Genomic DNA, 27,507 nt, shown 5'->3' with positions numbered 1-27,507 from the left:
AATGTAATTGGGAGTGCCAGGTGTGCAGGAATTAAGGCACGGGGGAAACCGTGAATGTGATTGGTGGACAGGTGGCGAAAGGCAGCAACTGGCAAAGTGCTCAGGTAACAGGTGCAGAAGCAGCTGTGACTTCATACAACACTTGTAATTATATTGTAAGGCATTGTGTTGAAATAGAATGAGCCTCCATCAGAACCAGAGCTCAGAGGGTTCAGGGAGGAGCTGGACTCTGAGGCCAGGCCGATCATCTGTCATCGATAAGCCGACCGCTGTTAATGACTGGGAAATGAAACAGAAGTAGCCATGGCGACAGCAAGAAGACAAGGACATGACTGAAGAGACTTGATCTCACAAGCCAGAAATAAACATGGCAGGATGGTGATTCGTGTAGAACAAATGATCTCATGGATTCCAGCTTGAAAATGGCAAAATGTCCTGACCCTGACCCATAGTTCAGGGTCACGAGTTAGCATTTAGCTTAGCGACGGGGGCAGATGCTGCGAGGGTTAAAGACGCCTTTGTCAGCCGTCACCGGCCTTCATGAATCACGGCTGTTGTTTCTGGAAGCGACCCGGCTCAGAGCTGGAAAGGTCAGACGATGAGCCCGAGGGTGGAGGTTCTAAACGGCATCGATGGCTGACAGTGGGAGGGGCTACAATGATCAATCATCGTGTGTCTGTGAGCAGATTGTAACGTCTTCTGTCCTGAAAAAAGGATTTTACAGTTTCACGAGTGGGAAAAGCAAGATTCCATGTTCCTGCTCCGAGTGAGCCGACAGCCAACAGAACCCAATCAATTCAATTTAAATTCATTGTTATTTTGCTTCTGTGGAGTAATTTAATATTAGTTTTATTTTTATTGTTAAATGTTGATGATTTATGTACGAAGGACTTTCAACGGAAACAAGACCGCAAGAAATGCTCCTCTTAGACAGGATGTTTGACTGTACTTGTACTGTAATACATGCTACTGTGTGACTGTACTTGTACTGTAATACATGCTACTGTTTGACTGTACTTGTACTGTAATACATGCTACTGTGTGACTGTACTTGTACTGTAATACATGCTACTGTGTGACTGTACTTGTACTGTAATACATGCTGCTGTGTGATTGTACTTGTACTGTAATACATGCTACTGTTTGACTGTACTTGTACTGTAATACATGCTACTGTGTGACTGTACTTGTACTGTAATACATGCTACTGTTTGACTTTATTTGTACTGTAATACATGCTACTGTGTGACTGTACTTGTACTGTAATACATGCTACTGTGTGACTACTTGTACTGTAATACATGCTACTGTGTGACTGTACTTGTACTGTAATACATGCTACTGTTTGACTTTATTTGTACTGTAATACATGCTACTGTGTGACTGTACTTGTACTGTAATACATGCTACTGTGTGACTACTTGTACTGTAATACATGCTACTGTGTGACTGTACTTGTACTGTAATACATGCTACTGTGTGACTGTACTTGTACTGTAATACGTGCTGCTGTGTGACTGTACTTGTACTGTAATACATGCTACTGTGTGACTGTACTTGTACTGTAATACGTGCTGCTGTGTGACTGTACTTGTACTGTAATACGTGCTGCTGTGTGACTGTACTTGTACTGTAATACATGCTACTGTGTGACTGTACTTGTACTGTAATACATGCTACTGTGTGACTGTACTTGTACTGTAATACGTGCTGCTGTGTGACTGTACTTGTACTGTAATACATGCTACTGTGTGACTGTACTTGTACTGTAATACATGCTACTGTGTGACTGTACTTGTACTGTAATACATGCTACTGTGTGACTGTACTTGTACTCTAACATTCTATCTAATAAATATATTCATCATCAGCACGCCCTAAATGAAATGAACTGAGAATGAAAACAGGAAGTGAGAACGTGTTCTACAGCTGAAACGGAAACAAACGGAGACGCTCCGTCTCTGCTTCGGCGTCCCGTTGTGGGAGACGACGTCTTCGCTCCCGGCTGGAACGTCTCGCCTAATCGCTTTGAATAACCCAATTCTATTTTGAAAAGAGAGAAGAGGCTTGTAATGTCGAAGCAGCCCAGCGGGGGGCAGAAAAGACATCCACATGTTGACAGTGGTTGGAACTGACACGCCCACAATTATTTGATTCAATGACAAAAAGAACTTCAGCAGTTTTTTATTCCCTCCAAGCAGCTGATGACAGGATCCCGACTCAGCTGCTAGTGGGTCGTCCAGGGAACAGTAAGTCGCTGGTTCGAATCCCAGCTCTGACTGTCCACATGTCAAAGTGTCCTTGGGCAAGACACTGAACCCCAAATCGCCCCCAGTGGGTCTGGCAGCGACTTGCATGGCAGCAGTGGAGGGTGAACTGCAGTGGACACGATGGACATGATGGTCCAGGTATGAGAGACGGAGACGGAGACAGAAGTCCCTGGAGTCCTCACACCCCTTAAAGACCTCCCCAGTGGACACGGTGGACATGGTTGTTATTTACTTGGTCTTTCTCCCAGCATTCTGAAGAATGGGTGTCTTCTGAGGGGTGACGGGACTACGTCTCGCCCAGAATGCATTGCAGTATTCTATCGTCTCCCTTATAGGACAGGTGTAATTGTGTGCAGCATAGCCTCACTATTGACATGAATTAAAAATAAAAAAGCGCATTTGAGATCTTTTTTAAAATCACATCTTAATGTGTAAGTTCTATCCAACCAGCCGATGCTTTATGTTACATCATCGCTGCTGTTCTGGAGTCAGCGACTTGTGCCACTTTTCTCAGTGAAGGCGGCCATGTTGAACCCACAGGTGGGTCCAACTAAGACGAAGACCAGAGACGAGCGCTGCTGGAAAAACCCAGTAACGACATTTCATTCCTTTTGCCAGAACTATATTTATGCACCCGAGTATTCTCGGTACCTTTGTGTGAAGACGCTGGCTGGGCGTAACAGGGTTCACAGCAGGGTTCTGATCCAGAACGCCGCAGCTCAGGTTCTGACAGGAACCAGACAGAGAACCCATTTCCCCTCTTCTGGTGTCTCTGCTTCCTGTTAGGGAACAAATTGAATATAAAATCCTTCGACTCACTTTTAAAGCCCTCAACAGCCAGGCCCCTCCTACCTTACAGAGATGATTATCCCCCCCCAACCAGAACCCTGCGGTCCCAAAATGCTGGTCTGGGGCTGGGTGTGGTTCAACTGGGTTTTCAACAAACTCTGGTCTTCCCAAAATGCTGATCAGAAATAAATTCAGCGCCTGACATCTTTAAAGAAATTAAGGCAAAGCTTTTCCCACCGTTTGTAGCATCACTGTCATCAGGTTCTGGTGAAACGCATGTGACAGAATCGGGTCACACAACAAAGGGAAGCCATGGCAGCTATTTAAATTTCCTCTGAGGCACAAAGAACCGTCAGATTATTGTGGAGGTTTCATACCAACAATGTGTAGCTAAAACAAGAGAACCTAGCTGCTGCGAGGAGGACTAAGTGGCGCTGTGTTAGCGCTGTGACGAGACACCTGCTGCACCGGCGCCGTAAACGCTTGGGTAGCTGAAAGAAACGGCGTCAGGAAGGAGTTCACGGACAAGCCCGCGGCAACTAGTTAGTTAGCTAGCTAGCTAGTTATTCGGCTGGATTATCGACATCACTGAATATATAAAGCTGTGCATGTGCGTGCGTGCGTGTGCGTGAACCTCCATTTTACTCCCCTGTAGGAGTGCGTCCCATTTCTTTAGGGGATGGAGGGGCCGCGGTTGTCAAGCCCTGCAAATGAAGATTTGTTTTAATCCAGATTCACAATGGAAGGGTAGAATTAAAATCCCAGAATGCCTTGCAAGACGAGGAAGCGTAAATCAAAGATGGTTTCTGTTCTGGTAAAAGAAGTGCAGAAATGTTGTATGTCTTCAAATTACCATGACAAAACGTTAAAAACGTCATCGGAATATCGGATCGATGGCTTCTTCCTGACGCTGTGCTTCAGACTGTAAAGGCTGATCGCTGCTAACAGATCACTGCCATGCTAATCAATAGCAGTGAGCTGGTGCTGCAGCCGTTTCACGTCACACCCAGAATGCCTTGCGACGTAAACAACATTGGTGATTTGTGTCAGGGATCAGAACTGGTAATGTACACAAGCATATAGTAAAAATATTAGCCCTCATTAGCTGGACATAGCTTTGGGAAAATGAACGTGGGTTTGTAAAGTGAAGCATCCGACTCTACTTCATATTCATAGTGCAAAAGGCCCAAAGCAGTATCAGCACAAAGCATACAGCTGATGCACAACATGGTACTGACAGGTGAAAACAGGGCCAGGTGTGAAAACAGGGGAATATTGACGAATGAATGCATTAATGAATGCACTTTGATTTTATGACCCAACATTGAAGGAGTGCAGTGAGATGAGTATTTAATTCTTCGTCCGTCTCCTCCGTCGATAAGCTACTTGCAGGGACATGAACGATCCATCGTTGGAACAGATTAGCATAAAATCAGTACCACATAGTACAAAATGTTATTTATTTTAAGTATTTTACACATTAACTAACATATTATCCTCAAAGTAAACCTTGTCTATTGAGTAATACATAAGCTGGAGAATGGTTCACCTTGAGTGGTGAAGGTTTCTGGCCCAGTTCACTTATATCAATGAAGATCACCGGAGATCTAACAATAAACACATTCCATAGACGACGCACGTGCTGGAGTTTCACCAAAGGGAGATGCCACCATGTTTAGCTGCAGCAGTGACAATATAACACTGGAGCTCAAACTAACTTCAGTCTGGCGGTCCTGACCTTGAAGCAATGACACGCTCAAAAACACGCAATATTTCATCTACTTTTCACGTTGAAAACCGTAGCGTGATTTACAATGAAAAAATGAAATACAGACACGCTCAGCATGTCTGATGTGTTAACTTGTAAATCGACTGCTACCAGATCAATAAGCAGTCAAGTTGAAGCCCAGTTGACAAAAAGAGATGAAGGCCACTGTTTGAAATGTTTCACGTTTTCTGCAGAGAGCAAAGTGTGCCACTAAAACAGCCAAATACCACGGACTGATCAAGGCTCGTGGCCCGTTCATCCCCTCAATTAAAGGGAACCGCTTTCTGTCTCGGTTTTATTTAGAAGATGCCCCGAATACTCATATCAAATTTGTCAATTGCAGGTGACGGCAGCAGAATTCAGAGCATTTGCTTTAAACATTTCAGGTAACAGAGCTAAAACGCTGATCGCTGATTGTGCTTCGTACATCCATCAAAGTAAAAGACAACAAAAGCAGCAACAGGATCTTAATCTTATTTTGCATTGATAAAAAATATACCTGCAAGCCTTGTCGTCCCGTAAATCATGTGCTTTATTCACACCCCTACCTCAGTTTGGTTACACGCCTGCCCAGTGCATGTTGGCATACTGGTGGAGGCTCGCCAATATAAATGTACGGAAATCTAAATATCGGACATTTTAAAGATTAATTCCCCGAAGTAGAAAAGAAAGTTACATTAATGCAGTTTGTCCCTTTAAGAGGGCTCCTCGAGGTTTACATGATCTTCATGTTGAATTGAACAGGCGCCTCCGTCGGACTGGCCTCCTCTGGTTCCTCTTTACGTGGCACATATTCAACCGCGATGCTGGACTTAACGTTGTCTTTCCCTCGGCTCCAGAGGAACAATATGACGAGGCAGAAGAGGACCACTCCAAGGAAAGAGAGGAATCCCATGGTGGTTGCGATGATAAGAGTCTTCACGTCAAACGGAAAAGGAGCTGTTGTCCGGGTCACATTTGTGGCTTCATCGCTGGGCTGGTTGGCGATGAAGGCAAAAGTCTTGTTTGGCTGGTGGGGCCAACTGGGGGAGTGACTATGAACAAAAAGATGAGCGGTTGTGGTGTCATTGCCAGCTGCGTTACCTGCAATGCATAGGTAGGTGCCATTGTCCTGGATTTGAGAGTAACGTACCTCCAGCGTACCATCATTAGACACAGAGAGTCTCGATCCCACAGTTTTTGTGGTGATGTAGTCCTTCTTGGGGGTTAGCCACATTATCACGGGAGCCGGCTCACCCTCGGCTTGGCAAGCAAAACGAACTGTAGATCCTTCATCTACATGGCTTTCTTGAACCTTATTAACCACCATTTTTGATTTGTGGCAGATGAAATTGTCAGACGAGAGGATGTCCGGGAAGTCCTTGAACGCCTTTCCTCGCACGGTTGCCGGTGAAGCACACATCGGCTGCTGTCTGTTAAAGTTGAGCCTCCACCGCCGTCTGAAGAGCCAGAGCAGGCGGCAGTCGCAGGCCAGCGGGTTGTCGTACAAAGCCAGCGTTTCCAGGTTCCCCACGGAGTGAAAGACTGACTCCTCCAGAGTGCTCAAGCGATTTCCGGAGACATTGAGCACACGGAGCTGGTTGAGTCCTCGGAAAGAGTACGGCTCAATGGCAGCTAATCTCCCACCTGCCAAATGAAAAGCCTGGAGCTTCTGCAGATTATAAAGTTGGTTCCCTTCCACAAACTGAATGGGATTGAAAGACAGATTCAAAAACCGAAGATATCTGAGGTGACTGATGGCTTGATAGGGGATGACAGTGAGATTACAGTCTGTGATGGACAACGATGTGAGGTTAAGTCCAAACAAACACTTTGGGGTCATGGTATCCAAGGCAGGCATATGAGAAAGCTCCAGCACTCTAAGCCTGTAGAGCCTTTTAAAGGAGTAATCCCTTATGACAGAGGCGTTGAGATACCTTAATCGAAGTGACAGCAGGTTATGTAGGTGGCCGAGGGCATCGGTGGGCACTGAAGTCAGCTGCCATCCATCAATATTGAGGCTTTCTAGATTGCTGAGGCCATGGAAGGATCGGGGTGAGATGAAGACCAGGTCATTGTCACCCACCTCCAGAGCCCTCAAGTTAAACAGCTCCTGGAACATGTAGTCGAGCAGAATGACTATTTTATTCTCACTAATATCCAGCTGGGTGAGGTTGCTCATGCCTGTGAACACTCCGAGCTGAATGAGCTTCAGCTGGTTGGTGCGCAGACCCAGAATTCTGAGGTTCATCAGGTTGCTAAAGGCCCCGGGCTCAATGGCTGAAACCGTGTTTTCGTTAAGTTGCAGCTCCTCCAGCTGAGGGTAATTAAGGAACTCTTCAGGCCCCAGCGTTTTCAGATGGTTCTTGCTGAGGTCTAGCAGCTTGGTTTCGGTGGGGATGCCCTCAGGAAGGGATGCCAGTCTCCGGCGATGACACACGACCGAACGGTCCTGACCATTGCATTCACACCGGGAGGGGCAACCAGTGGTGGAGCCGGAAAGGACAGTGCCCAGCATCAGGATCAGGATGGGCTGCCAGCACGCCACCAAGTAGCTGTGCCCCCCTGCCTCGCCGGACACCATCCTACGTCTGACCTGTCAGAGACACAGAAAGAGGCGTTGCTGGAGCGTACCGGAGAGCAGACACACACATCAAGACAGACGGGCTGTGGAAATGTTGCTCGTTTAGCTTCTAAAGGCCCAAATCAGGACACTTTATCTATTTTTATTTTTGCAGTTTTTGGGGTGACGGTGGCGCAGGTGGTTGAGCGGGTCGTCCTGTGATCGAGAGGTCGGCGGTTCGATTCTCGCTTCTGTCAGTCTGCCCCAGGGCAGCTGTGGCTACAACAGTGGCTTCACCTCCACCAAGTACGGAGAGAATGAAGAATGCACAATGTAAAGCGTCTTTGAGTGTCCAGAAAGCGCTATGAAGCCTTTTAATTGTACATGTGACACGTCATTACTTCATGTGACACGTCATTACTTCATGCGACACGTCATTACTTGTCCCCAACACACACATCAACCAGATTCCAGGATGTCTAAAAATGGCTATGCTATCATGTTCCTGCTTTGGATGGAAGTGCAGCTGTTTCTGTCACCCGACAACGTTCCTGCTAATAAAGGCCCGTCTCTATTTACAGGACTGCTCAGGTGAAGACTCACCCAAACGCCGTGACACTCGCCCGGTGAGCGGGTCGCTGTCAGGGCACGTTAAACCCTGACAGCTTTCCAGGCTGCATCTGCAGCATTCTGAGAAGAGCCTCACAGCAAGGTGTGTTTTTAAGAGCGAGCCGGAGCTCACCAGCACTTTGGTGACACTCGGCACTAACTGATGGTTTTACTTTGGCGTGCCATCTAAAGACATCCTGCAGTATTAGTACATGCAGGCAGAACTAGATTCAGCAGTACACAACATGCATTCATGAGAGGTTAATGCAGTCTCTGTCCAGACTCATAATGAGTCATTGTACTCGTGTTTAGCACCTCGCTGGGACGTTATAGAGGCACGATAGCAAAGGTGAGCAGGCAGCTCTGCAGCATCAGCATAAATCAGGCACGGTGAAACGGCTGTGTGTTTCAGGAATACTGCGCTTCAGTCCAGTGACCATCGTAAAAAGAAGACACATCAGGCCGTGTTGCTCATTGGAGGCCACTCGCCGCTGACCTTGAGCTGTCGTTCCAAAAACAAAATCAATTTGTTTGCGTCTTTAGATTCAATTTCAGCCCTTGATTTGCCACAACTACTCTTTGTCCCTGCCTGCCATCCTTCCATTACTCCTTTAATAGTACGTTCAGAGGAAGGAATGGGGGGCCTCTCGCACCTCTGGGACCGTCAGCTTGTCACTGTGTCCTCTGAGAAGCGTGGTTTGGACGTTGGACGTTAGAGACACTTTATGGTGCCTTGACGTTTGATGCAGACCAAATGGAGAGAGGTGTGCACCGAAAATGGGTCACCGAATGTCTGCCAGCAGCATGCAGAGAAATGAGCTTCACGCATCAGCTCGCTCGTGCCCCCCAGTTGTTTTTATTTATTAACTACCTTTGTGGTGCAACAGAATGAGGGAAGAACGCCTTAATCCAGACAAGTCTGTTCCTCTGCAGGGTCATAGGGTGTCATAGGGCAACCCTGGGCACGCCCCGGAAACATGGGGACAGTGCGGTAGAAGCATGGGGACAGTGAGGTAGAAGCATGGGGACAGTGAGGTAGAAGCATGGGGACAGTGAGGTAGAAGCATGGGGACATTGAGGTAGATGCATGGGGACAGTGAGGTAGAAACATGGGGACAGTGAGGTAGAAGCATGGAGACAGTGAGGTAGAAGCATGGGGACAGTGAGGTAGAAGCATGGAGACAGTGAGGTAGAAACATGGGGACAGTGAGGTAGAAGCATGGGGACAGTGAGGTAGAAGCATGGGGACAGTGAGGTAGAAGCATGGGGACATTGAGGTAGAAGCATGGGGACATTGAGGTAGAAGCATGGAGACAGTGAGGTAGAAGCATGGGGACAGTGAGGTAGAAGCATGGGGACAGTGCGGTAGAAGCATGGGGACAGTGAGGTAGAAGCATGGGGACAGTGAGGTAGAAGCATGGGAACAGTGAGGTAGAAGCATGGGGACATTGAGGTAGATGCATGGGGACAGTGAGGTAGAAACATGGGGACAGTGAGGTAGAAGCATGGAGACAGTGAGGTAGAAGCATGGGGACAGTGAGGTAGAAGCATGGAGACAGTGAGGTAGAAACATGGGGACAGTGAGGTAGAAGCATGGAGACAGTGCGGTAGAAGCATGGGGACAGTGAGGTAGAAGCATGGGGACAGTGAGGTAGAAGCATGGAGACAGTGAGGTAGAAGCATGGGGACAGTGCGGTAGAAGCATGGAGACAGTGAGGTAGAAGCATGGGGACAGTGCGGTAGAAGCATGGAGACAGTGAGGTAGAAGCATGGGGACAGTGCGGTAGAAGCATGGAGACAGTGAGGTAGAAACATGGGGACAGTGAGGTAGAAGCATGGGGACAGTGAGGTAGAAGCATGGGGACAGTGAGGTAGAAGCATGGGGACATTGAGGTAGAAGCATGGGGACAGTGAGGTAGAAGCATGGGGACAGTGAGTTAGAAGCATGGGGACAGTGAGGTAGAAGCATGGGGACATTGAGGTAGAAGCATGGGGACATTGAGGTAGAAGCATGGGGACATTGAGGTAGAAGCATGGGGACAGTGAGGTAGAAGCATGGGGACAGTGAGGTAGAAGCATGGGGACAGTGAGGTAGAAGCATGGGGACAGTGAGGTAGAAGCATGGTGACATTGAGGTAGAAGCATGGGGACATTGAGGTAGAAGCATGGGGACAGTGAGGTAGAAGCATGGGGACAGTGAGGTAGAAGCATGGGGACAGTGAGGTAGAAGCATGGGGACAGTGAGGTAGAAGCATGGGGACATTGAGGTAGAAGCATGGGGACATTGAGGTAGAAGCATGGGGACAGTGAGGTAGAAGCATGGGGACAGTGCGGTAGAAGCATGGAGACAGTGAGGTAGAAGCATGGGGACAGTGAGGTAGAAGCATGGGGACATTGAGGTAGAAGCATGGGGACAGTGAGGTAGAAGCGCACTACTGTTGCTGATGAGACTCGCTGGGAACACGAAGCTGCAGGCTGAACGCCCAAATGTAAAATAAGCGGTAAGTATTTGTCTCCTCCCACGACAAGGAGCTGTTGGTGTTTGATGATGATGATGAATATATTTATTGGATAGAATGTTAGAGTACAAGTACAGTCAAACAGTAGCATGTATTACAGTACAAGTACAGTCACACAGTAGCATGTATTACAGTACAAATAAAGTCAAACAAGCATGAGAGGCTGCCTCATCGATCGAACCTGTAGCCAATGAACAATTACAGAGGCTGCTGATCCAGATGATAATGGAGACACTCGTCTCACACTCGTCTCACACTCGTCTCACACTCGTCTCACACTCGTCTCAGGACATCCAGGTTTGGTTCCACCCTCAGCAGCGTTTGAACTCAACCTTCATCTTTCTTGCCTACAACAAACAGATCTTTGATTCTGGTGCTGCTTGCTGGATAAAGAGCACACAGCAAAACAAAACACATCTGGATGACAAAGCACAAACCTGACCGACCACTGCACCACCACAGATCTGCCCCAGTGCCTCGGCGCCGGAAGCCCACCGCGGAGACACAGGCTACTTACCAGGACTGTCATGCAGAGAATTCTAATTTAGGCAGCTCCATGTTGCCAAGGAAATTCAAAATGCCTCCGAAAGCACGGAGATGCGGCTGCAGGATCCCAGACGGGAAAGATGGGGCAGTAAGAATTCCTTGCCTGGGGGGCATCGGAGAGACGCCTGCCCCTCTCCAGATGTGCTGAATCCGGCAGCACTGATAAGCTGACGTGTGAAGATAAGGCGGCTCTGCTGGCTAACAGTCACATACATGCTGCACCTAGCACAGGCAGGGGGGGGGAGCTGCAGAGCACAGGGAGAGTGGGGGGCGCAGAGCAGGCGGCGAGGGAGGGGGGCATCAGCAGCGGCTCTCTGGCCTGCTTGTTCAGGTTTATCTGCTGTTTAAGAGCCATAAGTCTGGAATAGAGGCTGCTGGGGGGGGGCACTCATCTGGGGGTACAATCTCAGGCTGCATATAGGTATTTACACACACAGGAAGGGGGTGTTTAGAGGGGGGGGGCATGAAGGCCTCAGCATCTGAGGACGTTTTACCTATTCCATTAACCATTTAATGTTTTATCACACCCTGACTGACGGCTCCTTTAATAAAGCCCCCCCCCCCCCCCCGTTCCCAGACGGAGACAGCTGGCAGGCAATATAATATCGAGGCAGAAGGGCTCCCCCAGCGTCAAAGAGATGCACCGCACATTTTAGCAACTGCAAGCTCATCTAAGAGATGAGTTGTAAGAAATAAAAGTGCGTTCTGAGGTGTGTTGCTGTTGTTGTTGCTGTTGTTGTTGTTGCTGCTGCTGCTGCTGTTGTTGCTGCTGCTGTTGTTGTTGCCGTTGTTGTTGTTGTTGTTGTTGCTTCTGCTGTTGTTGTTGCTGCTGCTGTTGTTGTTGCTGCTGCTGTTGTTGCTGTTGTTGCTGTTGTTGTTGTTGCTGCTGCTGTTGTTGTTGTTGTTGCTGTTGTTGCTGCTGCTGCTGCTGTTGTTGTTGTTGCTGCCGTTGTTGTTGCCGTTGTTGTTGTTGTTGTTGTTGCTTCTGCTGTTGTTGTTGCTGCTGCTGTTGTTGTTGCTGCTGCTGTTGTTGCTGTTGTTGCTGTTGTTGTTGTTGCTGCTGCTGTTGTTGTTGTTGTTGCTGTTGTTGCTGCTGCTGCTGCTGTTGTTGTTGTTGCTGCCGTTGTTGTTGCCGTTGTTGTTGTTGTTGTTGTTGCTTCTGCTGTTGTTGTTGCTGCTGCTGTTGTTGTTGTTGTTGCCGTTGTTGTTGTTGTTGTTGTTGCTTCTGCTGTTGTTGTTGCTGCTGCTGTTGTTGTTGCTGCTGCTGTTGTTGTTGTTGTTGCTGTTGTTGTTGTTGTTGCTGCTGCTGTTGTTGTTGCTGCACAGGTGTAGCTGCACCACCTACCAGGGAATAGACGGCCTGCTGGTGCCGCCTCAGCTCAGGGACTACCTCCGACAATACCACATTAAGTGTGATGGGGCCTGTGCTGTATTAGAGTCTCCAGCAGGCCTCGTATCGGGTGAGGGTGAGGGTGAGGGTTAGGGTCATATATCATATCCAAAACCCTTCTTTCTGTCGCATGACCTGACACAGGCCACACCTCCTTTCACACCCGTAAAATATGTCATTTAAAACTGGAACTGGATGGAAGGCTGGGACATACGCTAAAACAAACAGAACAAAAACTTCTGCAACCCTTTCTTCATGTCGTTTGATCAAGATTTGTACTTGACCTCTAACATTCTATCTAATAAATATATTCATCATCATCATTTCAAACCTCTTTTATTGTCAATTTTCCTATATTTTGGGTATACTGTACAGGCAAAATCGAAATGTTTCTCTCTCTCTGAGAATAAACACAGCAATAAGCATCTACGTGTGGAATGATCAACATCAGTAATGTAATACATACTACTGTAATGCATCTATTGTTTGACTGTACTTGTACTGCTCTAACATTCTATCTAATAAATATATTCATCATCATCATCAAAGAACTCGAAGAGGCAATCACTATTCAAGATATGGATTTTACGGCTCATGGCTGGAAATTCGAATAAAGTTTAATTAATTAATCAGTCCACTGAGTGCTCTTCAAGTCTCTATTTGTTATTTTTTTAATGAACACTGTCCAACCCTGGATCACAATTGGGCTGCAATGTTCCCTGCAGCCTCACGATGGCGGCATCACCGTTCTGATTCAGCGATGACGCCTCTCTATGGTTGCTGTTGAATGAAGGAATGGATTTCTGTCTCTAAAGTGTTTCTCTTTTTTTCCGTGAACGGGTTCATATGTGTGTGCGTGTGCGTGCGTGCGCGTGTGTGTGCGCGTGTTCGCACGCAGCTGCCTCATCATTAGACGAGCTAATGGTATGGAAAATGCTGGCGTTGAAGTGCCACTCTAAGAACCATTCCTCCTGCTCTTTGCAAAGGGCACCTCTAAATGTGGAACAGAATGAAGATAAGACCCCCCTCACCCCAGGGGGGCTCAGATACAGGTTTTTCATTGATTCGTAGTTTCTGGTAGTTGAAAAATTGAATCCTGTATCCTACTTCTATTCCACGATATTTCAGAGGAAAATATTTCACATTTCTTCCACCACTTTGAGTTGTATTACAATTTTTCGTGTATTAATAAGTGTGAGATCTTTGTCCGCAAGTACTCCAACATCAAAATAAATCATCTTTTTACAATACTGCCCCCCAATGGGGTGGCTGTGGCTCAGTTGGTAGAGTGGGTCGTCCAGTGATCGGAAGGTCGGTGGTTCGAATCCCAGCTCTGACTGTCCGCGTGTCGGAGTGTCCTTGGGCGAGACACTGAACCCCAAATTGCTCCCAGTGGGTCTGGCCGCACCTTGCATGGCAGCAGTCGCCCACTGGAGTATGAATGTGTGTGTGAATGGGTGAATGTGAGGCCTCATGTAAGGCGCCTTGAGCACCGCGAAGCGGTGGAAAGGCGCTGTATAAGTGCAGTCCATTTACCATTTACCAATGGTGGAACTGTTTGACTCCTGCCCTCAAAACATGCACCTCTTTGGCCTCCTTCAAAACGGCCCTAAAAATACACCTTTTAGGGGACAGAAACGGAGATAGTCATCACGACTCTCTCCGGATCAATCACCCCCCCCCCCCCGCTTTTTTTTTGTCCACCTACGTTGTACATATTATATGTCTTTCTAATTTATTGTTATTTTGCATCAATTGAGTAATTTAATATTAGTTTTATTTGTATTGTTAATTGTGGATGATTTATGTACGAAGGACTTTCAACAGAAACAAGACCGCAAGGCTTTTTAGAAATGCTCCTCTTAGACAGGATATTTGACTGTACTTGTACTGAAATACATGCTACTGTTTGACTGTAGAGTACTTGTACTGCTCTAACATTCTACCTAATAAATATATTCATCATTAGTCCTGACCATCCACCGAGGGCCGTGGGAGGGCTTTTTCGTCATGACGTCATGACGCAGAGGCGGGAACGGCAACGCTTCGTTTCCTTGTTTTGACCGCAGCGCGGGAGATTCAGCAGTTTCAGTGTAAGTTGTTGCTCTTCCATGCCATTACGAGCCGGTTAACGTATTGATTTATGTCTGAATAAAACACGTGCCTTTCATTTAATCTGAACGTAATTCTGTTTGTCGCTCGTAGTTTTAATAAACGCAGTTAGCTAACGGGGGCCGCTAGCTAGCACGCATCTGCTCGGCTAGCTAACGGAGGCCGCTAGCTAACACGCATCTGCTCGGCTAGCTAACGGGGGCCGCTAGCTAGCACGCATCTGCTCGGCTAGCTAACGGAGGCCGCTAGCTAACACGCATCTGCTCGGCTAGCTAACGGGGGCCGCTAGCTAACACGCATCTGCTCGGCTAGCTAACGGGGGCCGCTAGCTAGCACGCATCTGCTCGGCTAGCTAACGGGGGCCGCTAGCTAGCACGCATCTGCTCGGCTAGCTAACGGGGGCCGCTAGCTAGCACGCATCTGCTCGGCTAGCTAACGGAGGCCGCTAGCTAACACGCATCTGCTCGGCTAGCTAACGGGGGCCGCTAGCTAGCACTCATCTGCTCGGCTAGCCAACGGAGGCCGCTAGCTAACACGCATCTGCTCGGCTAGCTAACGGGGGCCGCTAGCTAACACGCATCTGCTCGGCTAGCTAATGGAGGCCGCTAGCTAACACGCATCTGCTCGGCTAGCTAGCGGCCCCCGTTAGCTAGCACGCATCTGCTCGGCTAGCTAACGGAGGCCGCTAGCTAACACGCATCTGCTCGGCTAGCTAACGGGGGCCGTTAGCTAACACGCATCTGCTCGGCTAGCTAACGGGGGCCGCTAGCTAACACGCATCTGCTCGGCTAGCTAACGGGGGCCGCTGTGCCTACAATAGATAAGTCACGTTTGTGTTTGGGCCTCAGTCATTGATCACACTGTTGTTTTTCTGTTCCTAAGTCTGACGGTTTGTGAAAATGCCCTGCGAGAGGAAACCGATGCGCTACGGGCACTCGGAGGGGCACACCGATGTTTGCTTCGACGACACCGGGAAGTAAGGCCACACTCCTCGGTCTGTACGTTACCGTGTTCAGGGTCCACATCTGTCATTTATTGGGCTGTTTGATCCGTTGTTTGTGATCACTTGAGTCGGTTCTGAATCTGACCGCTTACACACCAATGGAATGTTAATAATATAAAATAGCACGACAGACTTTACAGTCGCTCTTTGATCTGCTGAAACTTAATTAGAATATTACACCAGCTGCTATCCTCTGATCGTTAATGTTACATCCTTTATGTGATAGGTTCATAGTAATATTTTAAATCCTGGGAACAGTTGAATCATTAATTAGTCAGCGGCTCAGATCTAAATGACATTGGTATTGATCGGTTGCATCTCCGCTCCGCCGTGCCTTGACCAGAGCTAAACTTTGAACGCATCACGATTCTTTCTAGGTACTTTGTGACCTGTGGAAACGACGGCGATGTTCGGATATGGGATGGTTTGGATGATGATGATCCAAAGTTCATCACTGTTGGCGAAAAGGTCTTCTCTCTTGCCCTGAAGGTTTGTCACCATATGCTGCTGTAACTTGTGTTCTGGCCACTAAACGGTGATTGAGGGCAACTGAAACTTTCCTTCCTGCACAGAACAACAAGCTGGTGACGGCAAGCTCCAACAACACGGTCCAGATCCACACGTTTCCTGACGGGGACCCAGATGGCATCCTGACCCGGTTCACAGCCAACGCCACTCATGTGACCTTCAACAGCAGGGGCTCCAGAGTTGCTGCTGGATCCAGGTACTCACAGACTCGCCTTGCATTCTCAAGAAGGGGTTTCAGCTACTAGGGGGCGGGGGGCTGTAGGTTCTTCATGTTGGAGAATATGATGGAGAATACATATGAATGGACTGGACAGGGGGTGTCCTCCAGAAGTCCAGCACCATGTCCTCAGTCCTGGAGATGTTCATCTGGGGCTCATTCCGGTGGCACCGCTTAACAAGGTCCTTCACCGGGCTCCTCTAGAAACAGGAAGTCATCTCAAGGAACTTTACAGGAGCGAGCACTTTGGCAACGGAGGCGAGGAAAAACGTCCCTTAGAGAGAGAGAGAGAGAGAGAAATGCTAATGCTAATGAACTGAGGGCCACGGGTCCAGGTTCTGCAGCACCACGGACAGAAGGACCCACAGACAGACAGAAAGAGGGAGAGAGACAGAAAGAGACAAACAGGGAGAGAGACAGAAAGAGACAAACAGGGAGAGAGACAGAAAGAGACAAACAGAGGGAGAGAGACATAAAGAGGGACAAACAGAGGGAGAGAGACAGAAAGAGGGACAAACAGAGGGAGAGAGACAGAAAGAGAGACAAACAGAGGGAGAGAGACATAAAGAGGGACAAACAGAGGGAGAGAGACAAACAGAGGGAGAGAGACAGAAAGAGGGACAAACAGAGGGAGAGAGACAAAGAGAGGCAAACAGAGGGAGAGAGACAGAAAGAGGGACAAACAGAGGGAGAGAGACAGAAAGAGAGACAAACAGGGAGAGACAGAAAGAGACAGAGGGAGAGAGACAGAAAGAGGGACAAACAGAGGGAGAGAGACATAAAGAGGGACAAACAGAGGGAGAGAGACATAAAGAGACAAACAGGGAGAGAGACAGAAAGGGGGACAAACAGAGGGAGAGAGACAAAGAGAGACAAACAGAGGGAGAGAGACAGAAAGAGAGACAAACAGAGGGAGAGAGACAGAAAGAGAGACAAACAGGGAGAGACAGAAAGAGACAAACAGGGAGAGAGACAGAAAGGGGGACAAACGGAGGGAGAGACGCGTTTGTGGGTTTATGTGAGAGGAACTAAAGATGACGTTAACTCTTTGAAGCCGTTCACGTCTAAATACGTTTTTTGAAAGCCAAACGTTCGCTGCAACCCTGACACCAGAAGAAGAATGGTAGTTTATTGGATTCAATGCCAATGAAGCCCCCAGCGGACCCCCCAGCGGACCCCCCATGCCTGTTTGAGTTTCTGCTTCGGCCTCAGTCAGCAGCTTCTCGCATTGGTTTCTGATTAGCCTCCATTAGAATTGATCGGTTGGTAGCGAGCTGATCCCAGCAATGAAAGCGCAGAGCGTCTCGCAGAGCGTCTCGCAGCACCGACACGCCGCCGTGGCCCCCCCGTGGCCCCCCCCGGGAACGTTCTGATGGCTTATCGACTTGTTTAAATCTGTTGGGACAGCTGTGACGTGGGGGCTGTTGGGGGAGGTCACGATTGTTCTGCTTTGTGATTAACCCATTCACTGCCAGCCGTCGGCAAGCGTTTTGACCGAGATATCAAGGCCCGCAGAATATTGTGTCGTACGACTATGTGAACATCAAAGTCTCTCCTTTCATCAGGAAACAAAACGTGTGTTTCTACCTTTCTCCATTCTTGAATTCATTAGCAGTCGAACACAGTCTGGATTCACGAAACGTGAGAAAACGCTCTTTTGTGAAAACAAAGCCAACCGTGACTTTGATGCTATTTTTATTCTACGTTGTACCGAAGCACCAGACGGAGCAGCGATGCAGTACCACACCGTGATGCAGTACTACACCGTGATGCAGTACCACACCGTGATGCAGTACTACACCGTGATGCAGTACTACACCGTGATGCAGTACTACACCGTGATGCAGTACCACACCGTGATGCAGTACTACACCGTGATGCAGTACTACACCGTGATGCAGTACCACACCGTGATGCAGTACTACACCGTGATGCAGTACCACACCGTGATGCAGTACCACACCGTGATGCAGTACCACACCGTGATGCAGTACCACACCGTGATGCAGTACTACACCGTGATGCAGTACTACACCGTGACGCAGTACTACACCGTGATGCAGTACTACACCGTGATGCAGTACTACACCGTGATGCAGTACCACACCGTGATGCAGTACCACACCGTGACTTTGATGCTATTTTTATTCTACGTTGTACCCAAGCACCAGACGGAGCAGCGATGCATGAATGTCTCTGACTTCCAAAGTTTCTTTACCTAACCCTAACCCTCACTTCCTGTCTTCTCATGTAATGAACGCGGATCACTCATCTAAAAACAGCACTACTGCCCCCTACAGGGGACGGGCCCAACCCAAACTCGTCAGCACGGTACTGTAGAAGTCAATGGCACTGAACGAGTTGTGTCGACACCTGCTCCCCTCAGTGACTTCACGGTGAAGGTGGTGGAGGTGTCGGACAGCAGCCAACAGAAAACGCTCCGTGGCCACGAAGCGCCTGTCCTCAGCGTGGCCTTCGACCCCAAAGATGACTTCCTGGTGGGTCTGGATGTAAAATGTGCAGATGTTTGTCGTTCATAAGGTTCAGGCTGGTGTAAAAAAATACAAACTGGTTTAAAATCTACTGTGAAGCCCCCCATCTTGTCGTAGTTGTGAGTACTTGCAGAAGGAGGCGCTGTGTCACTCCGTTGTTCTCTCTCAGGCTTCTGCCAGCTGTGACGGCTCCGTCGCCGTGTGGAACATCGAGGAGCAGGTACGCCGGTGCTCCAGCACGGAAGGCTTGATGGACACCAGCTTTTATTTCAATGTGCCTTTGCTCATTGATTCAGACTCGGGTGATCAGTTGGCCTCTGCTGCAAAAGACCAACGACGTCAGTAACGCCAAGTCTCTGTGTCGACTGGCCTGGCAGCCCGGGACGGCCAAGGTCAGGGACGCGGCTCTCGGCTCCTCCTCTTTCTTAGCGAGAATCCTAAGGTGACAGCAAATGGTGTGTTTGTGCGCTCAGGTGCTGGCGGTTCCTGTCGCGTCTACAGTGCACCTGTACGGGCGAGGCTCGTGGGAGCATGTCGCATCCCTGTCCAGTGATCTGCTGGCACAGGTGAGGTCCTGATGAACAAGCAATTAGGATCACGATGGAGACGATCTGTTGGGTTGTTCTTAAGCTTCTGGTGCATCCGACGCCTCCCACCTAATCTCACCACGTCTCCTCTGTAGCCAATCAACGTGCTGTCCTGGTCTCCATGTGGGCAGTTCCTGGCTGCTGGCAGCGTGGGGGGCGCACTCACCATTTGGGACGTCCACAGCGGCCTGTGTGTGGAAAGGTACGGCGTGGGCTTCTGCCGACTAGCTTCATGTCGTTCTGGTCGTTTTCGTGCGATGACTGCGACACGGTCGACGGGGGGGAGGAGCTGCTGACTGGGTCGCCACGTTCCCTCTCTGCTGCAGACAGAAGCACGAGAAAGGCTTCACGGTGTGCGGCTTGGCCTGGCATCCATCGGGGAGCCAGATCGCCTACACGGACACGGAGGGTCGCCTGGGCCTGCTGGACGGATTCAGGCCCTCCACCGAGGTTCGGCTCACATGACCCCGAACTGGGAGGTCAACGCTAGCCTTACGCCTCAAACGTACAGTCAATGAAACCGAATCATTCCTGTTTCCCAGCAGGTGCCGGCAAAAGGTCCAGCCAATGACTACGACGACCTTTTTGACGATGATGATGATCGACTGCTGGATGAAGGACTGAGTAACCCCGACTCACCGGCTAAGAAAGCCGTTGCTGGCGATGACGATGATGAGGACTTCCTGGTGCCTGCTACAGGCAGGGTGAGGGACAGAGGGGGGGTCTTGGATGATGAGGACTCTCTGGGTGAGTGATGAAGGGCGGGAGGGAACGGCTTGCCGAGCAGCACCAGAGACCCAACGGACCGTCTTTGTTCAGACGCGGGGTCACTGAGGCGCCGCGTGGGGGCCGATGACGACGCAGGTGGTGCCACGCCTCCCCAGAAGGCCTTTCAGCCGGGCTCGACCCCGGTGCACCTCACGCACCGCTTCATGGTAGGCCTCGCTGGTCGGGGCGTCCTTTAACGCCCTCGGCCCCCGTAACGGCTCAGTGCTGTCTCAGGTGTGGAACTCTGTGGGAGTAGTCCGGAGCTACGATGACGAGCAGGACAACGCCATCGATGTGGAGTTTCACGACACGGCCGTGCACCACGCCATGCACCTCACCAACTCCCTGGGCCACGCCATGGCCGCTCTGTCCCAGGAGGCGGTGCTGCTGGCCTGCCCCGGCACCGAGGAGCTGGCCAGGTGACCCGCTGCTGTCTTTGCTCACAGGTCTGAGCATGCTGTCATCGTGTTCCTCTCCTCCTAGTAAGCTTCAGTGCCTCCATTTCTCCTCGTGGGACGCCAGCAAGGAGTGGATGGTGGACCTGCCGCCGGGCGAGGACGTGAAGGCGCTGTGTTTGGGTCGAGGCTGGGCGGCGGTGGCCACCAGCTCGTTGATGCTGCGACTCTTCTCCATCGGCGGGCTCCAGAGGGAAGTCTTCAGCCTACCGGGGCCCCCGGTGTGCGTGGGGGGGCATGGAGAGCAGCTCCTCATCGTCTACCAGCGGGGTTAGACACACACCTCAATGCTCCGCCTGCTACCATCAAAGAACCAGTAGCAGATCCTGGCTTCATCTGGAGCCCCCCCATCATGGGAGGGACGGTTGCTCCACCCACTAACTGTGGCTGGAGCTGACTCGTGTTTCACGGTTCACCATCAGGTACTGGGTTCCATGGGGGACAGGATCTGGGCATCCAGCTGCTGCAGCTGGGGCGACGGGGAAGGCAGGTCATCAACGGGGCGCCCCTCCCACTGTCCCACAAAGCCCATCTGTCCTGGATCGGATTCTCTGCCGAGGGTCCGTTTGTGAACCTAAAATTAAATTAGAACAAAACAGGAGCTGCTTGGTCTTTAGAAGAAACCTGATTGGGTTTGGGTTTTGGGTTCTCAGGTACCCCCTGCTATGTGGATTCAGAGGGCGTGGTGCGGATGCTGAACCGCTCCATGGGCAACACGTGGACGCCGGTGTGCAACACCAGAGACACGTGCAAGAGTACATCAGATCACTACTGGGTGGTCGGCGTGCACGAGGACCCCCAGCAGCTCAGGTGAGCCGTCCTCTACGCGCCGCGTAGGTGGACAGGTGTCTCACACCTGCCGGCTGTCGTCCACTCCCTCTCTATTTCTTATTCTAACTGAAAAAAGAACGTGTGAGATGTTCTGCACCAACAGTTTACTTCCCTGCGATTATTGATTATTGAATAACACGTGAAATGTTTGTTCTCCTGTCAGGTGTATTCCCTGTAAAGGTTCCAGATACCCTCCCACCCTGCCCAGGCCTGCCGTTGCCATACTACCCTTCAAGCTGCCCCTGTGTCAGACCGGCACAGAGAAGGGGCAGATGGAGGTAAAGGCACCGAATACGCAGCTAGCATTAGCGCGTCTGAACGGTTTCCATTGATCCCGTCATCCCACAGGAGCAGTTTGGGCGCTCCGTCCTCTTCCACCATCACTACAGCGTCCTGGCGTCCTCTGGCTACGAGATAGACGAGGAGGCGGAGGGGCGGTCCCAGAAGGAGCAGCAGGAGCTGCTCATGAAGATGTTTGCGGTGAGTTTCCGTCCACGTTGGCTCCGTGTTCAGAAGAATGAGAGCGGCCGACCTTTCCTCCTAGCTGTCCTGTAAACTGGAGCGAGAGTTTCGCTGTGCGGAGCTCGCTGACCTCATGACCCACAACGTGGTCACTCTGGCTATCCGATACGCGTCGCGATCCGGACGCTTGGCTCTGGCAGAGCGGCTCAGTCAGCTTGCCCTGGAGAAGGCCAATGAGATCCCAGAGGAAGAGGAGGAGGAGCCTGAATACTCCAGACGGGCCTCTGGGTAATTCCTAAACGACTAAAACCAAACAGAAATGATCTTATCTCGAGATTTACAAAAGATTGTTTTGCTTTTGTGGACAGGTTTGGCCAAAGCGACGTCACAAGAGAGCATTATAGCGACGGTCGTGATGAAGAGGAGGAGGAAGAGGGAGATGACAGGCAGGAAACGGAGGCAGCAGAAACCAGGAAACGTCAGTTCTGATGCATCCTTCCACTTATTTAGGAACGCTTCTTCTTCAGCAAGCCTCTGTGCGTCTTCCTCCGCAGGTCCGAATCCATTCGCTAAAGGAACCGCTTCACCTGTGAAGGTGTCTCGGGCAGGTGAGCGAACGCAAGGAGGTGTCTGTGGATTTAACCTCGTTCAAAGTGGTTCTGGTTCTGTGCTGCTGAAATGATCCGCGTGAGGTCATGTCTGAGGTGTGTGATGTCACTCTATTGCAGCTAACAGAGCCGGACGAGCGAATCCTTTCAAGGTGAGGCGTGACACCATTTTGAGCAGCATTTGGGGGGGAGGGGGGTGTTGGTTGATGAAGGCTGGTTTGGGACGATTGCAGGTGGCGAGCTCGGGGAATCTGACGCATTGTTCTGGTCAGCCTCGAGTGGCAAACATCCTGGACAACATGACGCCCAGCCGGAAGTCAGATCCGCTCAGCGGTTCCTCAGGGAAAGCAACCAAAGGCCCCCTCCTCAAACCGCTGGCCCCCAAGCCCAAGACCAAGGTATTATTATCAGACGTCACCTTGTCTTGCCTTGGGGCCTCCTCGCCTCACTATGGCCGCTGGAGTCGCAAGCTTCACGGGAGGAGGTTACATGTTCTCCCCATATCTCTGTGGGTTCTCTCCGGGTTCTCCGGCTTCCTCCCGCCACCAAAAACATGCAACTTTGGTCCAGGTCGTTCAGTTTATTGTCAGGGAGGGTTCACAGACTAGGAATGTTTCTCTGTGAAGTCCTGCTACATCTAACGGTAATGACTGAGGTACAAAAACATGCAAGTACAGACACATCAGCAGCAGCAGGAGTGGATACACACATGTGTACTAGCAGCAGTAAACTAGCGTAATCACGCAGTGCAAATGAAACTGCAAGTTGTCAGTAATGAAGTGTTCAGGAGTCAGAATTATTAAGTGTTCAGGAGTCAGAATTATTAAGTGTTCATGAGTCAGAATTATTAAGTGTTCATGAGTCAGAATTATTAAGTGTTCATGAGTCAGAATTATTAAGTGTTCATGAGTCAGAATTATTAAGTGTTCATGAGTCAGAATTATTAAGTGTTCATGAGTCAGAATTATTAAGTGTTCATGAGTCAGAATTATTAAGTGTTCATGAGTCAGAATTATTAAGTGTTCAGGAGTCAGAATTATTAAGTGTTCATGAGTCAGAATTATTAAGTGTTCATGAGTCTTACAGCCGAGGGGAAGAAGCTGTTCTTGTGGCGGGAGGTTCTGGTCCGGATGGGATGGACCGGACCCTCCTGCCTGAGGGGAGCGGGTCAAAGAGTCCGTGTCCAGGGTGAGACGGGTCGGCTGTGATCCGACCTGCACGCCTCCGAGTCCTGGAGACCTGCAGGTCCTGGAGCGATGGCAGCTCGCAGCCAATCACCTTCTCCGCAGCACGTACAATGCGCTGCAGTCTGTGTCTGTCCCTGGTGGTGGCGCCAGCGTACCACACGGTGATGGAGGAGGTGAGGACGGACTCCACGATGGAGGTGTAGAACTGCACCAACATCTGGGTCGACAGGAAGAACATCCTCTGCCGAGCCGGATAATTAGTTCTCAATTAACGTAGCTGTTTAAATAAAGGTTAAATTAAATTTAGCCTTTATTTAAACAGAGTGCAGCGTGTTGGAGGGAGGGCGGGGTTGGGGTATCCCAGCATGCCTTGGAGACACTTTTTGTTGCACCGTGCCTGAGATCCCTATGCCGGGTGATGACCCCCCCTACGAAGGCCGGCTGGGTGTGTAATAAACCATTTCCTGGTTCAGAATTCATCCCCCCCCCCCCCCCCCCACTGAGCAGGACAGAGGAGAGGCAGAAACACACTTTGTCCAGAGAGCAGTGAGGGTAGTTGATCTGTTCTCCTCCTGCCTGTCCAGACTCAGCCCACTCTGCTCCTGATGACTAAGGCAGTGGATCGGAAGCCTCAGGAGGACACAGAGCAGCAACCAGAGGCCCCGCCTCCATCCTCACCTGCAGACGTCACAGAAAACGAGAGGTAAATCAAACATCCTTGGATTTCAATAGAAGCTGCAGGACGGGCTGACTGTTGTTTCCTCAGGCCGAAGACGGGCTTCCAGCTGTGGCTGGAGGAGAACAGGAAGAGCATCACAGCCGCCCACCTACACCTGGAGGAGGTGGGCATCATCAAAGAGGCCATGGGACGCTTCAGGACACTGTCCCCCGAGGAGAGACTGGTATGGAAACGGTTCAGGGCGGGTCCAGGAGGCACTGGAAGGAGAGGGACTTTGGTTAAATATTACCATTGGGGGGGGGGGGGGGGGGCGAAACACAAGGGCGCTTTGGCCTCGTCCTTTCTTGCACCTGGGAGGGGCTGGATGTCAATCACACCTTCAGGAGAAACCGGGTCTGAATGAGTGGAGTGGTTGCTATGGGAACCTGTGAAGCGTGTTTGTTGATGATGATGATGCTGCGGAGGAAGGAGGGATGCAGGTTGAGGTTCCTGAGACAAAACCGGAACCGTCATGCATATATTTAGGGATCGATCCTCATGGTGGGCTTTTCCTGGCAACCAGTAGCAACGCCATCGCGCACGCACACACGCACACGCACGCACACACACACACACACACACACGCACACGCACGCGCAGACGTGTGTGTGCGTGTGAAGGCTTCAGGTTGTGTGTGTGTGTGTGCGTGTGAAGGCTTCAGGTTGTGTGTGTGTGTGTGCGTGTGAAGGCTTCAGGTTGTTTGTTTCTGTGTGTGTGTGCGTGTGAAGGCTTCAGGTTGTGTTTCTGTGTGTGTGTGTGTGTGAAGGCTTCAGGTTGTTTGTTTCTGTGTGTGTGTGTGTGTGAAGGCTTCAGGTTGTTTGCTTCTGTGTGTGTGTGTGAAGGCTTCAGGTTGTGTTTGTGTGTGTGTGTGTGTGTGAAGGCTTCAGGTTGTGTGTGCGTGTGTGTGTGTGTGTGAAGGCTTCAGGTTGTTTGCTTCTGTGTGTGTGTGTGAAGGCTTCAGGTTGTGTGTGTGTGTGTGTGTGAAGGCTTCAGGTTGTGTTTGTGTGTGTGTGTGCGTGTGAAGGCTTCAGGTTGTGTTTGTGCGTGTGTGTGCGTGTGAAGGCTTCAGGTTGTGTGTGCGTCTGTGTGTGTGCGTGTGAAGGCTTCAGGTTGTGTGTGCGTGTGTGTGTGTGTGCGTGCACGGCCCCGCTGCTGCCAGTCAAATGTCCATCCCGATGATTCATGCCGGCGCCGTTTCCTTTTGTCTCGGCTCAGTGAAGCGCGGACGGAGACGCAGCCCGTCGATAGCGATTACGCCAGAGCGTCGCCACGGGAACCGCACGGTGCGCTGGGTTCTCGTAACTGACGTGTGCTCCGTGTCCTTTTTATCCAGTCATGGACAGAAAGAGCAAAAGGCCGGACTGGAGATCTGAAGAAGAGGAAGAGAGGAGGAGGAGGAGGAGATGAAAGCAGTCAGAGCGAAGCAGATGAAAGCAGCGCCAGGAAGAAGCCGCCTCCGGACGCCGCGTCCAGACTGGCGCCATTTGCATTTCACAAAAACTAAATGTTTTACTAGATTCTGGTTCTGGTTCTGGAGCGGCTGTGAAGGTTCTATCTTCCAGAAGTCTTGTCATTGTGATCATGAAATAAAGCCGTTTATGTCCATGTCTGTCTCTTAGACTTCCTCGTGGCCCCCCCCGGGGGGGTTGGACATCCATTAGCGCTCGAGACGTTTTATTGACCGTCTTCTGAGGACGTCGACGTGTTCTAACCCAACTTTTGCACGCGGTGAAATAACTTGGTGACCCATGATCTTCCACTCTGTGGGTCACGTGCACGTACAATGCAGGTCACGTGCACGTACAGTGCACTCGATAGGACAGGCAGCGCCACTCCGAACCGCTGTCCTTCAGAACCTGCTGCAGGTTGTGTGAAAGGACCCGATGCTGAATCGACTCTTTATTGACGAGACGCCCCTGATTGGTACCTTCAACGACCCGTGTCCACGCCGTGTTGATTCTGGCGGCGCCGCCCACAGGACGGCACGACGGGCAGGTGCGGGTCCGTTGTTCTGTCGCACCCTGCGTGTCTGAGATTCTTTGATAATACATTTGAGCAGTCACGCTCAAACGCCCCCCCCCCAGTGGGGAACTCGTTCTGCGTTCCGCTTGGCCCGGCGGCTGTCCTGCTACCTGCGTCCTCCGACGAGGACGAGCACTTCTTATCTGTGAGATCAGCCAATCAGCTGCTGCGCTCTGCCCCAAAGAGTGGCGGAGCGTTTGGGGCAGCGGCCCCCCGGCTCTGGAAACACTGCTCAGTCCCTGGACGCCGTTTTTAAGTGACGCTGGTAGAGACATCGGTTGTTCCTGGGTTGGTTTCGTAGGTTGGCCAAGTATTTCATGTCTGCTTCTGTCTTCTGTCTTCGTTTTAAGCTGTTCAGAACTAAGTTGAGTTGAGTTGCGGGTGACAGGTGACAGGTGAACAGGTGAACTGGTGACCAGTGGACTTCTGCGTTGTGTAGTTTGTGATGCAGGAAGGAGCCACGGGGGACATGGGACACAGCGGTCCAGCCCAAACTACAGGGGGAGGAGCCACGGGGGACATGGGACACAGCGGTCCAGCCCAAACTACAGGGGGAGGAGCCACGGGGGACATGGGACACAGCGGTCCAGCCCGAACTACAGGGGGAGGAGCCACGGGGGACATGGGACACAGCGGTCCAGCCCAAACTACAGGGGGAGGAGCCACGGGGGACATGGGACACAGCGGTCCAGCCCAAACTACAGGGGGAGGAGCCACGGGGGACATGGGACACAGCGGTCCAGCCCAAACTACAGGGGGAGGAGCCACGGGGGACATGGGACACAGCGGTCCAGCCCAAACTACAGGGGGAGGAGCCTTGGGGGACATGGGACACAGCGGTTAGCGTACATTCACAGATGGAGACGAGGACGACAGGAGGACAGAAGGACACGAAGCAGCAGCTGGAGGACCTGAAGTCTGAGTAAACCGGTTACCAGTCTGGGGCTCTGCGTCATGGGGGGACAGGTGTCTGTAGAAGTGAGTGGGTTTGTGTAATCCGGAGGTGGCCCCGCCCCTGGCGCACACCAGCCAATGGGAGCTGTCCATGGATTATCCCGCTGTTATAACTTGAGGAGCCAGAAGG

At 50.6% G+C, this 27,507-nt stretch overlaps 3 protein-coding genes across 3 annotated transcripts; 2 read left to right on the top strand and 1 right to left on the bottom strand.

Annotated features, from left to right (window-relative positions):
* Nucleotides 1–5,348: 5,348 nt before the first annotated feature.
* On the bottom strand, nt 5,349–11,026 carry lingo1b (leucine rich repeat and Ig domain containing 1b). Its single transcript, XM_068740653.1, has 2 exons — nt 11,004–11,026; nt 5,349–7,391 (listed from the first exon to the last, which is right to left on the bottom strand). The coding sequence occupies exons 1-2, from the start codon at nt 11,024–11,026 to the stop codon at nt 5,543–5,545; spliced, it is 1,872 nt and encodes a 623-aa protein (XP_068596754.1). The 3' UTR covers nt 5,349–5,542.
* A 3,477-nt stretch (nt 11,027–14,503) lies between these two features.
* wdhd1 (WD repeat and HMG-box DNA binding protein 1) lies at nt 14,504–26,000 on the top strand. The gene is given in 25 exon segments (XM_068760372.1): nt 14,504–14,526; nt 15,428–15,521; nt 15,926–16,037; nt 16,121–16,272; nt 18,680–18,791; nt 18,955–19,005; nt 19,082–19,177; nt 19,259–19,351; nt 19,468–19,574; nt 19,699–19,809; nt 19,884–20,307; nt 20,375–20,559; nt 20,624–20,865; nt 21,018–21,155; nt 21,249–21,405; nt 21,590–21,704; nt 21,775–21,906; nt 21,971–22,176; nt 22,257–22,366; nt 22,443–22,496; nt 22,617–22,648; nt 22,730–22,894; nt 24,268–24,386; nt 24,450–24,585; nt 25,735–26,000. Coding segments are annotated over 24 exon segments (3,297 nt in total). The 5' UTR covers nt 14,504–14,526; nt 15,428–15,444; the 3' UTR covers nt 25,906–26,000.
* Nucleotides 26,001–26,892: 892 nt separating this feature from the next.
* Nucleotides 26,893–27,267, top strand: LOC137894897 (collagen alpha-1(I) chain-like). The gene has a single exon (XM_068740375.1). The coding sequence runs from the start codon at nt 26,893–26,895 to the stop codon at nt 27,265–27,267; it is 375 nt and encodes a 124-aa protein (XP_068596476.1).
* Nucleotides 27,268–27,507: the final 240 nt, after the last annotated feature.

The sequence above is a fragment of the Brachionichthys hirsutus genome, chromosome 1 (assembly GCF_040956055.1).
Source record: "Brachionichthys hirsutus isolate HB-005 chromosome 1, CSIRO-AGI_Bhir_v1, whole genome shotgun sequence".
Classification (NCBI taxonomy): domain Eukaryota; kingdom Metazoa; phylum Chordata; class Actinopteri; order Lophiiformes; family Brachionichthyidae; genus Brachionichthys; species Brachionichthys hirsutus.
This window is presented reverse-complemented; position numbering and strand designations above follow the sequence as displayed.

Coding starts and splice junctions, on each gene's coding strand:
- lingo1b (XM_068740653.1), bottom strand. CDS start 11,026: ATGACAGTCCTGGTAAGTAGCCT. Junction 7,392..11,003: donor ACAGTCCTGGTAAGTAGCCT/GTGTCTCCGCGG, acceptor GGTCAGACGTAG/GATGGTGTCCGGCGAGGCAG.
- LOC137894897 (XM_068740375.1), top strand. CDS start 26,893: ATGGGACACAGCGGTCCAGCCCAAACTACAGGGGGAGGAGCCACGGGG.